The sequence below is a fragment of the Dreissena polymorpha genome, chromosome 1, assembly GCF_020536995.1.
Source record: "Dreissena polymorpha isolate Duluth1 chromosome 1, UMN_Dpol_1.0, whole genome shotgun sequence".
Lineage (NCBI taxonomy): Eukaryota > Metazoa > Mollusca > Bivalvia > Myida > Dreissenidae > Dreissena > Dreissena polymorpha.
In genome coordinates, this window is record NC_068355.1 from 96,699,956 (window position 1) to 96,716,475 (window position 16,520).

At 37.1% G+C, this 16,520-nt stretch overlaps 1 protein-coding gene across 1 annotated transcript in view; it reads left to right on the forward strand.

Moving 5' to 3' along the window:
* LOC127841552 (nose resistant to fluoxetine protein 6-like) overlaps positions 1–16,292 on the forward strand; it is a 79,637-nt gene extending 63,345 nt beyond the window's left edge. Inside the window, exons 14-16 of the mRNA XM_052370453.1 lie at positions 10,060–10,249; positions 10,686–10,828; positions 15,694–16,292. Coding sequence (XP_052226413.1) covers positions 10,060–10,249; positions 10,686–10,828; positions 15,694–15,816 — 456 coding nt within the window. The 3' untranslated portion in view covers positions 15,817–16,292. The remainder of the gene's footprint in view (positions 1–10,059; positions 10,250–10,685; positions 10,829–15,693) is intronic.
* Positions 16,293–16,520: the final 228 nt, after the last annotated feature.

Here is a 16,520-nt window from a genome sequence, read left to right on the forward strand (position 1 = left end):
TCTAGTGTATCAGTACATGTCTTTTAAATAATTTACAGGTCTAGTGTATTGGTACATGTCTGTTACATCATTTGCATGTCTAGTGTATCAGTACATGTCTGTTACATCATTTGCAGGTCTAGTGTATAAGTGTTTAAGTACATGGCTGTTACATCATTGGCAGATCTTGTGTATCAGGACATGTCTGTTACATCATTGGTAGGCCTAGTGTATTAGTACGTGTCTTTTATATCATTTGCAGGTCTTGTGTATCAGTACATGTCTGTTTCATCATTTGCAGGTCTATTGTATCAGTACATGTATGTTACATCATTTGGAGGTCTAGTGTATTAGTACATGTCTGTTATATCATTTTAAACTCTAGTGTATAAATACATGTCTGTTACATCATGTGTTGTTTTAGTGAATTAGTACATGTCTGTTACATCATTTGCAGGTCTAGTGTATTAGTACATGTTTGTTACATCATTTTAAATTTTAGTGTATTAGTATATGTCTGTTACATCATTTGCAGTTTTAGTGTATTAGAAATTGTCTGTTACATCATTTGTAGGTCTAGCGTATTAGTACATGTCTGTTACATCATTTGAATTTCTAGTGTTTCAGTACATGTCTGTTACATCATTTGCAGTTTTATTCTATAAGTGCATGTCTTTTACATCTTTTCAAGGTCTAGTGTGTTAGTACATGTCTGTTACATCATTTTGCAGGTCTGGTGTATCAGTACTTGTCTGTTACATCATTTGGAGGTCTAGTGTATTAGTACGTGCCTGTTTCATTATTTACAGGTCTAGTGTATTAGTATATATCTGATACATCATTTGCAGGTCTAGTGTATTACACGAATTACTCTAACTTTTCAGACACTCTAAGTTTTCGGACACCCTCTTTTTCAGCAAAAATAATTAGCTTTGTGACTCTTTATATTAGGAGATATGGGTTTTCATCCATCCTTAATGTCTCTATTTTTTTTGAAAGTATATTTAACAGCGCTTTTTTGCAGACTTTCACCCTGTTTTCGCTTATCTTTGTGACATATTGAGCTTGGAGTTTCACAACTGGATTAAGGTCATAAAACATTCAGTTATTGTACATTGAATTATTGCTTTTATTTCAATATAATTATAATTCTCGGACACCTTAATTTTTTTGTCAAAATTTTCGGACACCTGTAATTTTAAAATGTTTTTAGTATCTAAATTTTTGGACACAAGAAAACAAATATTTGTAAGTGTCCTAAAATTTAGAGTAATTAGGGGTATCGTAGTACATGTCTGTAAGATCATTTGCAACTTTTAGTGTATTAGTACATGTCTGTTACATAATTTGCAGGTAAAGTTTATTAGTATGTGTCTGTTACATCATTTGCAGGTAAAGTTTATTTGTATGTGTATGTTGTATCAGTACATGCCTTACATCATTTATCATACTCTTTTTAAGCTCACCTGTCACGAAGTGACATGGTGAGCTTATGTGAACGTGTGATGTCCGGCATCCGTTGTGTGTGCTTGTGTGCAATTGTCAACAATTTTTTTGTGTAGACAGTAGAGGGCACAGTTTTCATCCAATCTTTATGAAATTCGGTCAGAATGTTTATCTTGGTGAAATCTGGGGTGGGATTGTATTTTGGTCATCTGGGGTCAAAAACTAGGTCACTAGGTCACATAATAGGTCAAATAATAGAAAAACCTTGTGTAGACAATAGAGGTCGCAGTTTTCATCCAATCTTTATGAAATTTGGTCAGAATGTTTATCTTGATGAAATCTGGGTTGGGATTGTATTTGGGTCATCTGAGGTCAAAAACTAGGTCACTAGGTCAAATAATAGAAAAATCGTCAACAATTTGTTTGTGTAGACAGTAGAGGTCACAGTTTTCATCCTATCTTTATTAAATTTGGACAGACTGTTTATCTTGATAAATCTGGGTTGGGATTGTATTTGGGTCATCTGGGGTCAAAAACTTGGTAACTAGGTCAAAAACTAGGTCACTAGGTCAAATAATAGAAAAACCTTGTATAGACAATAGAGGTCACAGTTTTCATCCAATCTTTATGAAATTTGGTCAGAATGTTTATCTTGATGAAATCTGGGTTGGGATTGTATTTGGGTTATCTGGGGTCAAAAACTAGGTCACTAGGTCAAATAATAGAAAAACGTTGTATAGACAATAGAGGTCACAGTTTACATCCAATCTTTATAAAATTTGATCAGAATGTTTATCTTGATGAAATCTGGGTTGGGATTGCATTTGGGTCACCTGGGGTCAAAAACTAGGTCACTAGGTCAAATAATAGAAAAACCTTGTGTAGGCAATAGAGGTCACAGTTTTCATCTAATCTTTATGAAATTTGGTCAGAATGTTTATCTGGATGAAATCTGGGTTGGGATTGTATTTGATTAGTCAGGTGAGCGATTCAGGGCCATAATGGCCCTCTTGTTTATAAATTCGTGCCTGTCAGGTTAACTGAAAAATATTTAGTAGTAAACATGTCATTTCGCTCTTCATTTACTCAATAGAAACGAAAGTAATTTAAGATTGCTTGCTTTGATAACAGTTTCTTAATAAAAATGTTGTGTTTCTTTGTTCATTCTGTTTTATTTTTTTACTAAAATTAACTTCATATAAAACTGTTTTGTAAATAATTGTAAAACTAGTGCAACACATTCTCACAGTTCAAACAAATCAGCAAACATACATGCAGAACATGCTGAACAACAGTGTTCATTGGTCAAGAAAATGACTTTGTTCATTAGGTTGTGGCTGATGCGGTTGTGAGCCTTGGTATCAAGACAACTTGTTTTTTTGGAACACGCGCTCCCATGACACGGAAGTCAATGGCGAGGACAAAAGCTTCCTGGTCAACATGCTTAATTGTGGGGAAAAGTTGTTAATTTTCACACCACCATGTCAACGAGTTGCCATCGGGTTGACAATTCTCGCGCATGTTTGTTAACGTACCGTTGCGCGCAACTTTATTTCACAAATACAAAATTTAATGATTGTATTTGTAAAAATAACTTTTTGATAGATGGTAATTAAATAAATGAGTTTAATAAATTGCTTTCTTAAATAAAACTTGCCTCAGACGGTAGTGGTGACATCAAAAATGACGTAAATTAGTAATAATAGTATTTATTTCTAATAAAACAAATACGTAGTTAACTAGAAAAGTTTTTAAATACGAATGCAATTCTTGAAAAAAATTATGTATAAACACTTTATTTTTGCGAGCAATCTTTGTTGGGTAGTGGTTAACAACACATCAAAATAACTGTCCAATGTCTCAACTGATTTTTATTGCGAGTTAGATACATGTGATAATTACTTCTTATCTAATAGCACCCTCTCCCCGCAGTTCCCTAGTCAAATTTTTGCGAGTAAAAGAAAAAAAATCGTAACCCATGTTTGTAACCACTAAGGTACTGAGTTATTGCGTGTTACTTTGTTTGTTGAGAGGTTATTTATTATCATGTCAACATGCTGCATGTTGTTCTAACTAGTTGCCAGCGCAAGTTGGCAGTATTTTGCACGCAAAACCTAAAATCAGACGAATTGTTCCATGAAAAAAGCATAATCAAATCTTTTTTCAGGTAAACCTTTTCCTGAAAATGTAACCGGTTAACTTGTTGTTTTGGTAGGTTAACCGGCTAACCTCTTGCATCCTTAGTATTATCATCTGCAAATCTAGTTTTTTGGGTGAATGTCTTTTCTATCGTGTTCTTGTCTAGTTCTAGTTAATGTCTGTTACATCATTAACAAGCCTAGTTTTCAATGCATTTCTGTACTTTTACTGGTATAGTTTAAAATTGTGTATGTTACATCTTTTTCAGGTCTTTTGTATCACGCCCAATGTCAATAAAAGGGGCATTGTTCGTATTTTCACTGTCCCATGCCTATAGATTTCAAAGTATTCTAAATGTGCAAAGGTTTGAAGCTGTTTGTGGCAGACCAAGGTGATATCTACCCAAACATAACACTTTTTATCGAATAAATATCAGATTTTTTGTTGATTTTTGGTGACAAATACCTCTAAAATGTAATATTTCTAATGTCCCAGATGTTGGTGATACAAATTAGGGAGCCTAACATGTAATTAATTGGTCATTTAGATTGGGTTTATGTATGTTAACTGGAAAAAACATAACTGGAACATGTTAAAATATGTACTTTGACACTGGAATCACGATAATGAGTTCACATGACATATTTGATGATTGTCCCAGAAACTGCGGTAAGATATGTTAAAGGTTTTTGTTAACACATATTTGGTATGAAAGCATGTACATATAGTGGGAATTATGTGCTTATGACTATGGCAGATGTCATATAAGATGTTCATAGTAGTAATATGACTCTTTATTTGAGAATGAAAACAGCAGACATTGATGAATTCCGAATTTTTTATTGTTGCGTACAGTTTGTGTAACATACGTTAACATATTAGTGGCTAAATAAACGATATGAGCACAGCTATACTATCCCAAGTCCATGTTTCTGACTCATCTGTTTTAAAATGACAATAAACAGCACATGTGGTGTTATTCTGACCACATGCCTTATGATGGTATTAAAAACTAAAAATATAGGTAAGAAACGTTAAAGTAAGATATGTTAATACACTTTCTTGTAAATGAGTTTCCTTTGTGGTAAAATCCAATATTGGTTCTCTAAAACCGCGCACGCGCATTACTGACGTAGTATAGATCCGGGGGAAGCATGTGCTTGTGTACAACCATGACAGTTAAGTTGGTTGGCTGATTTAAATTTTGATTTTGGAATACTGATGGATTAAATGTGCTGCAACTAAGGTAAGTAACAATTTTTATGATCATTTATGGTGTTTGTATTATGTTATAACTTAAACATTATCATTAAAGGTAAAATTGGTGAAAATATGTGTTGTCAATTGCATAAAATGTAAACAACTGGCTTAACGTATTTTACATAAATTTAACGTATATTACACATCATATGCTTTTTCTAGTACACACTGCTAAAAAATAGGAGTATGTCTGTTAGTATATGTGTGTTTAATTGCTTCTAACAGGACCAAAATTACATAAAAATGTAAGCATATATCGTTTGAATTAGTATTAGGCCTAGGATTTATTGATGTTATAGTTAACGTATCTTATCATTTGATTAACGTATTTTACATATTTTCAGAACTTCACAATGGGCAAGACTGCAGCTCAATATCAGAAGGAATATAGAGAGAGAAAGAAGAAAAATGATCCGTCATACCTCGAAAAAGAACGAAAGAGAGCTAAATTGTATAGAATTTCAATAGATGCTATTAGTAAGCGGAAACAAGAGACAATGAGAAATGAAACAGGGAATATGTTAGACAATGCCGGGCAAAGAAGAGAGTCATCAATGCGCAATGTGAACAATCAGATAACCCTGTTATTCAACCAGAAGCATCTACGAGAATGGTAAATGAAGATATGCCAGAACAATCAGGTACACTATCCAGTTCATCAAACATTACGACTGAAAGTTCTAAGCAGCAACCACTTGTGATTAAAATGAATTTTGAAAAGCAACGCCCCAATCCTGTGAAAAGATCAAAAGCACTGAGAGCTGCAGCATACAATATTAAAAGTTTGAAATTAGAACTACAGAAGGTCACCCGAGAGAATGAAAGATTGAGAAAGAAAAACTACACCTATAACCAAGACAAATATTAATGAAAGTCCAGATAAGAATTGCGGTACACCTAGATCAAAGACCAAAGTAGAGTTGAAGAAAGCTGGAATAAGTCCTGCTAAAGTACCAAAGAAGATAAAGAAAAAGCTTGAAATGGCTAATGCAATGAATGAAGAAGAATGAGAAGCTACCAGATTGAACAAAGGACAGAAATCACACAGTGTACTTGCAAATATAGTCAGTGGTAAAATCATTAAGAAATACAAATGCATCGGGACCTTGAGCAAGGCGACTGGAATATCTCGAAAAGTCCTCAAAAAAGCCACTACAAAACATGTTACAATGAAGCCTACAAAAAGGAAGGAAAATGATAAGGACAAACTGAAAAAACATGTTGATTTCCTAGAGTGAGATGATGTGAGTGTTCAAATGCCAGGCAAGAAGGATTTCAAAAAGGTGAATGGTAGCAAAAAGCAGACACGTGTACTTAACGATTATATGTCAAACTTATATGATAAATTCAAGTCTGAAAACCCCCATCTGAAGATATCAAAGTCTTTTTTTTGTCGACTTAGACTAGATAACATTCTTCTTACAAAGCTTATATCAAGGAACACGAAGATGGAGAGGGTAAAAAGAAAATGAAAGTAGTGAAAGTGGCAATGACTAAAGACAAGTTTGAATCATATATGACAACACATACGATGAATTCCTGCAGCATGTAGATTGGGTAAAGTCACAATACAGTGCCATCAGACAGGTGAAAGAACATCTTCCTGAAAATGAAGTCGTTGTCCATATGGACTTTGCTGAAAACTTCACTTGTAGTAATCCTGACGAAATCCAGAGCGCATACTGGAACAGCACAGCAGTGACATTGCATCCAGTGGTTGTGATTCACAGGAATGGAGAAGAGGTAGAACACAAAAGCTACATATATGTATAAGAAGTCACAAACCACAACTCTACTGCTGTTTACACAATACTGAAGAAACTAGTACTCGAGTTGAAGGCACTATTTCCTGATTTGAAGATGAAACATTACTGGACTGACAGCCCCTCTTCGTAGTATCGAAATAAGTATATATTCGATGTTGTCCTGTGTCACGCACAGTTGTTTGGAGTGAATGCTCGATGAAATTACTTTGAGTCAGGGCATGGGAAGGGGCCGTGCGACGGCATAGGGGGTATTGCAAAACGTCAAGCAGGAGAAGCATGTAAACAAGGAAAGTTAATTATTCAAGATGCGTCGGAGTTCTACAGATGGGCAACAAGTCAGAAGAAAAGCATAGAGTATGTGTACTACTCTGCAGAAGATTTTGAGTCAGCATCAAAAGAACTGAGTGAAAGAAACCCGAAGCCTGTGCCCGGTACGTTGAAACTGCATGCTGTGTTTCCAAAAGAAGGAAAGCTGTATACAAGAAACGTTTCATGTTACTGCGATGTTTGTCTCGCAGGAGAACTATGTGGACAGGGGAGCATAAGCATTGGAAGTAGTATTGCAAATGAACAGGATGCTGAAGTGAACAGTGAGAGTCTTACAGAAAGAAGCAAAAGGGCAGCACCCGAAGTTGAGATTTTCCAGGAAAAATCAGTTACCCTGAGTAAGAAAATGAAATATGACGATATGGCTGATAAAGTTCTAGAGAGTGAAATATGCACTAAGTGAAATGCCGAAAGTGGACAGTTATGTTTAGTAGAGTATGATGAGAAAGTACATCCGGGTAAAGTACTAGAAGTTGATGAGCACGAGGAAGATGCTAAAGTATCGTTCATGGTGGAAACTACGGGTAAAGGGTCTATTGTTTAAATGGCCAACCAAACCTGATGTAATATGGGTCGATTTGGAGCAGTTCATCTGAGTTTTTGAAGAACCTGTCGCCTGTGGTAAGACAAAGAGACAATTCAAGCTTCAAGACAAAGACTACAACTACTTTGACATTGACTAATTCATGGTCAACAATGATACATGTATTGAACTATAGAGTTCACAAGAAGTTGTTCTTTATGATCATGTAAGATAAGTTAACATTTAGAGTAGTATACAATGCGAACGTTTGGTTCAATTAAGTTTACTGGACAGGTTTTGACATAAGCATATACACATCCAATTCCATTATGTATACTTAACAATCTTTTCATCTTAAACTAGCAAGAATCTTGCAGAAGGATCATAGTTTAATAACCATCGGGGTTACTTGTAAGATACGTTAATTGTTTGAGTTTTTGCAGTTATTTTGGTTAATGGTCTTGTTTCGACTTTATGAACGTTTAAAGTAATCTTTATATTATACTTAGGCAAGTCAGTTGTATTTTACATGTACGTTGTACTAAATATTTCATTTTTAAATAAACCATAGGCTCAAGTAAGACACGTTAAACAATAGTAGATTTCCTATCACAAAAAATATTAAGATTTGTATGCTTACAGATACTGCAAACTGCTTCTCTGTAAACCAAATACTAGTATACCTCTGTAATCCAATAGATGATAAGAAAGAATATGTATTCCTTTTAAATACACCTTATATGACAGAGGAACATTTTGTTCTCGTTTTATATTTATATCTTTATAAGAAAGTTTGTGGTAAATTATTTCTTAAAAAGCATTATCATACCGACAAATCTACCACAGTTACTATTATATGTCTTTCCTTAACTCAAATAAATATCAGGGATCTAGCTAGGCTCAAAATTTAGGGGGAAGTCACTTCTCCCTAAAGCCAAAATAGGGAGAATTGGTAACATCTTTGAGAGAAATGGTACATTTGCGTCATAGATCTTAGTATTACATATATTTTGCGGCAATTTAACGGATAAGTGGTTTCTGCTCAGCGTATAATCAACTCTTCACTTGTTTTATACAATAAGACATGTTAAGGGTATAAAACCGACATTTTTCTTATTTCTAATTGATTGTTGATTATAATGGTGTTTTTTTCCTGAACAGGTGTATCAAATAAACTTCAATTGTAACAAGCCAGTAATGTTCAGAATCCTTTTACTTCCTTGTTAATTTTAAGCAATTCAACATTTAATAAATCAAATTCATATTTTGTTACAAAATATTTGTTTTGAATTAAATCAAATTCATATTTTGTTACAAATATTTGTTTTAAATTTAAAATTCATAAAATATCTCGTTTTGCAGCAGAGATTCCAAATCTGACCTGTAAATGAGCCCCATATTTATTGCCAGTGATAGGTTACCTCTTTCCTTAGTATTTTTAATGGGCCATTTAACATTGCTGAAGCATAGTTATTGGTAGCCAGCACAAGGCAATTAATCAAGGCATCATCTATTAACAATTTCAAGAAGTGTAATAGCTCCAGACTGTTCTTTTGAATGTTCAACTTTGCATGACCTGTAAATGGGGCAATTTATGGCTGAGAATCCTCCTGTGTCCAATTCTCCACATCAAATTGATTTTAATCGGTCAATGTCTGGCACAAAGTAAATCATTAAAAGGAGGAGAAGTCACATCGCCTTCATGAAATTCATGTGCGAAGTTAAGATTAATTGCCCATAATTGGGCGAAGAAATCGCCCACTTCGCCCACTCGCGAGACCCCTGTAAATATGATATCTTCAGATAGCCTTCAACTGTGTTATTAAATTATGAAACGGTAAAATATATAACGTATCTTACATAGAATATTATATATGATTTAGTAGTGAGTGTCATGTTTTATTGAAAGCACACATAGTGCATCCATATTAGTTTTGTTATCGTTCAATATTCAATGTTTCAATATGTTTCATTAAAAGTTCGGAAATAAGAAGTTGGTTTTTATTTACAGTATTTTATTTAAATTTTACTTTTAAAAATGAAAAGTCCCTTTTATCGACATTGAGCGATCAGTGAATGTCTGTTACATCATGCACAAGTTGATTTTTCCAGTTATACTGGCTGTTATTCTTTTGCAAGTCTGGTGCATTGGTATATTACTATAACATTATTTGAATGTCTGATTAATATTTGCATGCCTGTTATAACATATGCAGGTCTGGTGCATCAGTTTACATCACCTACACATGTACATCATTTACATGTCTATTGCATCATCATTATCTATGTAATCATTTGTTTGTCTCTTTACTGTTGTTGTTTTTATGCCCCAGGTAGGGTGGAATATAGCATTTGAACTGTCTGTCAGTCAGTCCGTCCGTCCGTCTGAAAACTTTAACATTGAACAGAATTTTTTTTTAATATTGAAGACAGCAACTTGATATTTGACATGCATGTGTATCTCATGGAACTGCACATTTTGAGTGGTGAAAGGTCAAGGTCATCCTTCAAGGTCAAACAAAAAATAAAAGCGGCGCAGTAGGGGGCATTGTGTTTCTGACAAACACATGTCTTGTTTTGTAAATTATTTATTGCTTGAGTCTGTTGTGTCTGTTGCAGGTTGCAGTTTTACTTGGATGGTTGCTTGCTGCAATATGCTGTCTGTCAGTGCTCTACGGTAACTTTACCACTATCAGTGGCAGGCACATGCCCTCCAAACATGAGGTGGCCCTGTACAACTCTGTCCACTCCACTGTGTGGGCCCTGGGAGTTGCCTGGGTCATATACGCCTGCTGTACAGGAAATGGAGGTGGGTTTATTATCACAGTAAGTCTAAATGTCACGGCCATTATTATAGCGCTGCATAAGATACAGTTGAATCATGATGGAACATGAACATGACTGGAGGGGAAACTTTTAGCCATTAAAACAAAATTAACATAAATATACGGACCAGTTTCATCATTTGTAGTAATGTAAAGCATGATTTTGTCTTCATATGTCTTTAATGTGCTTAAATCTGTTTATAACAATAGGCATACTTGTACATCAATAATAAACAGGCCTATTCAGTCAGGAAACCATTTCCATGAGCTCATGAGTGAGTAACCACTCATTCGCCATTTGCTTATTTAATTTCTGTACATCTTGCCTTTTACAAAAAACACAAAGCTACTAATTTACAAATTATAACGCACCACACATATATTGTTGATTGAATGAGACTTTAACTGTTTCTATGGCAGGTTTTGTAAACAAACTGCTGTCCTGGTCTCTGTTCATTCCGCTCAGTCGACTCACCTACCTGGTGTACCTTGTCCATCCTGTCATCATGCTGATCTTCACAGATTCACTGCGCCAGTCTATTTACCTGACTGAGTTTGATGTGGTCAGTATGTCCCATTGTCAAGCTAGTCTGTGCTTATTTTACGCTAACTGTCTAATCAGTCTTACTGACTATGAATTTGTAAGTATCTACCATTGTCAAGCTAGACTGTGTATGTTTACAATGCCTGCCTCTCTGACTATGAAGTGGTAAGTTAAGTGACCTCCTATTGACATGCTTCTCTCATTTTTATGCCCCTGGTAGGGTGGCATATAGCAACTGAACTGTCTGTCAGTCTGTCTGTCTATCTGTGTGTCAGGCTGTGCTTGCGTCCGAAAACTTTAACATTGGCCATAACTCTTGCAATATTGAAGATAGCAACTTGATATTTGGCATGCATGTGTACCTCATGGAGCTGCACATTTTGAGTGGTGAAAGTCAAGGTCATCCTTCAAGGTCAGAGGTCAAATATATGTGGCCAAAATTTTATAAATACTTTTGCAATATTGAAGATAGCAACTTGATATTTGGCATGCATGTGTACCTCATGGAGCTGCACATTTTGAGTCGTGAAAGGTCAAGGTCATCCTTCAAGGTCAAAGGTAAAAAATAATAAAAGCAGCCTAGTAAAGGGCATTGTGTGTCTGACAAACACATCTCTTGTTGCAAATGATTTATTTTAAGCAAGAAGTTTGCTTGTGTTATTCAAATTTGTAAATGCTCATATTAAACAGAGACCAAACTTTCTCATGTAAGTATAATGATGTCTGCATAGCAATCATGTCCCACTAGACAATATGGTGTCTGTATAGTGACCTTGAATCACAAGACAATAAGACAATATGGTGTTTGCATAGTGAACCTGACTCACAAGACAATATGGTGTCTGCATAGCGACCATGACCCACAAGACAATATTATGTCTGCATAGCAACCCTGACTTACAAGACAATATGGTGTCTGCTAAGCAATCCTGATACATAAACAATGGTGTCTACCTAGCGATCCTGCCACATAAGACAATATGGTGTCTGTATAGTGACCTTGAATCACAAGACAATAAGACAATATAGTTTCTGCATAGTGACCCTGACCCACAAGACAATATGATGTCTGCATAGCGACCTTGACTCAAGACAATATGGTGTCTGCATAGCGACCCTGACTCACAAGACAATATGGTGTCTGCATAGTGACCCTGACTGACAAGACAATATGGAATCTGCAGAGTGACCCTGACCCACAAGACAATAAGGTGTCTGCAACGCAACCCTGACCCACAAGACAATATGGTGTCTGCATAGCAACCCTGACTCACAAGACAATATGGTGTGTGCATAGCAACCCTGACCCACAAGACAATATAGTGTCTGTATAGCAACCCTGACTCACAAGACAATATGGTTTCTGCCTAGCGACCCTGACTCACAAGACAATATGGTGTCTGCATAGCGACCCTGACTCACAAGACAATATGGTGTCTGCATAGCGACCCTGACTCACAAGGCAATATGGTGTCTGCATAGCGACCCTGCCTCACAAGACAATATGGTGTCTGCATAGCGACCCTGACTCACAAGACAATATGGTGTCTGCATAGCGACCCTGCCTCACAAGACAATATGGTGTCTGCATAGCGACCCTGCCACACAAGACAATATGGTGTGTGCATAAGGAACCCTGACTCACAAGACAATATAGTGTCTGCATAGCAACCTTGACCCACAGGACAATATGATGTCTGCATAGCAACCCTGACCGACAAGACAATATGATGTCTGCATAGTGACCTTGACCTTCAAGACAATATGATGTCTGCATAGCAACCCTAACCCACAAGACAATATGGTGTCGGAATTGGGACCCTGACTCATAAAACAATATGGTGTCTGCATAGCAACCCCTGGCTCACAAGACAATATGATTTCTGCATAGCAACCTTGACCCACAAGACAATATGATGTCTGCATAGTGACCTTGACCATCAGGACAATATGGTGTCAGCATAGCAACCCTGGCTCACAAGACAATATGATGTCTGCATAGCAACCCTGACCCGCAAGACAATATGATGTCTGCATAGCGACCTTGACCATCAAGACAATATGGTGTCTGCATAGCAAACCGAACTCACAAGACAATATGGTGTCTGCATAGCAACCCTAACCCACAGGACAATATGGTGTCTGCATAGTGACCCTAACCCAAAAGACAATATGGTGTCTGCATTTGGGCCCTGACTCACAAAACAATATGATGTCTGCATAGCGACCTTGACTCACAAGACAATAAGGTGTTTGCTTAGTGACCCTGACTCACAAGACAATATGATGTCTGCAAAGCGACTGTGACCCACAAGACAATATGGGGTCTGCATAGCGACCCTGACACACAAGACAATGTGGTGTGTGCATAGCGACCCTGACTCACAAGACAATATGGTGTCTGCATTGGGCCGTGACTCACAAAACAATATGGTGTCTGCATAGTGATTCTGACCCACAAGACAATATGGTGTCTGCATAGCAACCCTAACCCACGAGTCAATATGTTGTCTGCATTGGGACCCTGACTCACAAAACAATATGAAGTCTGCATAGCGACCCTGACTCACAAGACAATAAGGTGTTTGCTTAGTGACCCTGACTCACAAAACAATATGATGTCTGCATAGCAACCCTGACTCACAAGACAATATGGTGTCTGCAATATGGTGTCTGCATAGTGACCGTGTAGTACAAGACAATATGGTGTCTGAATAGCAACCCTGACTCAGAAAACAATATGATGTCTGCATAGAGACATTGACCCACAAGACAATATGGTGTCTGCATAGCAACCCTGACTCACAAGACAATATGGGTCTGGTTAGCGACCCTGACCAACAAGACAATATGGTGTCTGCATAGCAACCCTGACTCACAAGACAATATGGTGTCTGCAAAGCGACCGTGACCCACAAGACAATATGGTGTCTGCATTGTGACCCTGGCTCACAAAACAATATGATGTCTGCATAGCAACCTTGACCCACAAGACAATATGTTTTCTGTATAGCGACCCTGACTCACAAGACAATATGATGTCTGCATAACGACCTTAACTCACTAGCAAAGCGACCATGACTCAATAGACAATATGGTGTCTGCATAGTGACCCTGACCCACAAGACAATATGGTGTCTGCATAGTGACCCTGACCCACAATGCAATATGGCGTCTGCATAGCAACCCTAACCCACAAGACAATATGGTGTCTGCATTTGGGCCCTGACTCACAAAACAATATGATGTCTGCATAGTGACCTTGACTCACAAGACAATAAGGTGTTTGCTTAGTGACCCTGACTCACAAGACAATATGATGTCTGCAAAGCGACTGTGACCCACAAGACAATATGTTGTCTGCATAGCGACCCTGACACACAAGACAATGTGGTGTGTGCATAGCGACCCTGACTCACAAGACAATATGGTGTCTGCATTGGGACCATTACTCACATAACAATATGGTGTCTGCATAGTGACCCTGACCCACAAGACAATATGGTGTCTGCATAGCAACCCTAACCCACGAGTCAATATGGTGTCTGCATTGGGACCCTGACTCACAAAACAATATGATGTCTGCATAGCGACCCTGACTCACAAGACAATAAGGTGTTTGCTTAGTGACCCTGACTCACAAAACAATATGATGTCTGCATAGCAACCCTGACTCACAAGACAATATGGTGTCTGCAATATGGTGTCTGCATAGTGACCGTGTACTACAAGACAATATGGTGTCTGAATAGCAACCCTGGCTCAGAAAACAATATGATGTCTGCATAGAGACATTGACCCACAAGACAATATGGTGTCTGCATAGCAACCCTGACTCACAAGACAATATGGGTCTGGTTAGCGACCCTGACCCACAAGACAATATGGTGTCTGCATAGCAACCCTGACTCACAAGACAATATGGTGTCTGCAAAGCGACCGTGACCCACAAGACAATATGGTGTCTGCATTGTGACCCTGGCTCACAAAACAATATGATGTCTGCATAGCAACCTTGACCCACAAGACAATATTTTTTGTGCATAGCGACCCTGACTCACAAGACAATATGATGTCTGCATAACGACCTTAACTCACTAGCAAAGCGACCATGACTCAATAGACAATATGGTGTCTGCATAGCGACGGTGACCCACAAGACAATATAGTGTTTGCAAAGCGACCCTTGCTAGCAAGATTATATGATGCCTGCATAACAACCCTTACACATGTAACAATATTTGTCTGCATAGCGACCGTGACCCACAAGACAATATGGTGTCTGAATAGCGTCCCTGTCTAGCAAGACAATATGGTGTCTGCATAGCAACTGTGGAAAATGATGCATTATATACACATACACAATATACATATTTTCATACACAATATGATATAAATCAAAGAATTACAATTGTTTATTTTTGCATGTTTTACTGCATTTTGAAATGTATAATTAAGAACTGCTTTAATTTCTTCTTACAATCAGGATAATTTCAATAAACCATAAAAACAAGTATCTTATTGGAAACAAAAGATTGTGTTTACTGCCTATTTCATCAGTGTGATACTAATGAAGCTTGCAAATAGATAAATGAGTCCTGTTATGAGAAAACTGGGCATAATGCATGTGCGTAAATTGTTGTCCCAGATTAGCCTGTGCAGTCCGCACAGGCTAATCAAGGACGACACTTTCCGACTAAACAAGATTTTCGGTAAGAAGGGACTTTATTCAAATGTATAATACCATAAATGTGGAAATTGTCATCCCTGATTAGCCTGTGCGGACTGGGACGACACTTTACGCACATGCATTATGCCCAGTTTTCTCAGAACGCGACTCAAATTTGAATTGATACTAAAGAGCCTCTGCATTCTGTTGAGCAGGCCTACATGTTCCTGGGTCACCTTGTGTTAGCACACGCATGTGCATTTGTCCTCACGCTGGCAATAGAGGCACCCTTCATTGGGCTGGAGAAGGCCCTTCTTGGACAAGGTCGAAGGCACTGAGGTGGCAGTTGCCAGGATATAATTGCCAAGGGAAGCTGGGGAAGCTATGTGGATATGCATGCAATAACTCATAAGTAGAGTTTCATGTTAATTACCATAAAAGCCAAAAATGTCTTATGTTTCGCAGAGCAAGGCTTTTTCAGTTTGATTTTTGTATCAGGCAAAATATTTACACCGACTTGTAAGAGTATAAACTATGTATATTATGTTGCCTGTTTTGAAGAAATGTCATCTTTAGCTGGGCCAGTTTGTAGTACTGGAAGCTTTTTATTCCAGAAGTTATGTATCAGTATATGTTTATGCAGATTTTTTACTAAAATTTTTTTTTACATATTTTTTAATAGTCTTGATCATTACATTTGTGTTGTTGGTCTTTCCAACATTGCTATAGTGGATTTTTTTAAATGATATGTTTTTTTGCATCAAACTGAACATATGTTTTACCAGTGTATATTAACATTTATATTAAATACTCATTTGTACTTTGTCATTTTGTGTGGTTAGTGACCAGTATTTACAATGGTTTAAGTATTGTTTTATATCATGTTGTGTAATATACTTTGCCTGTGTGTTAAAATTAGTTGTTCACAGAGTTTAATATATGTATGTAATTTAGTTTGCCAACTTGGCAGTTTGAAGCAGGGAACCTGAAAGGTGAGGTGTAATAAAACCGGTGTCTTGATTTATGTTGCCCAGCTTGTACT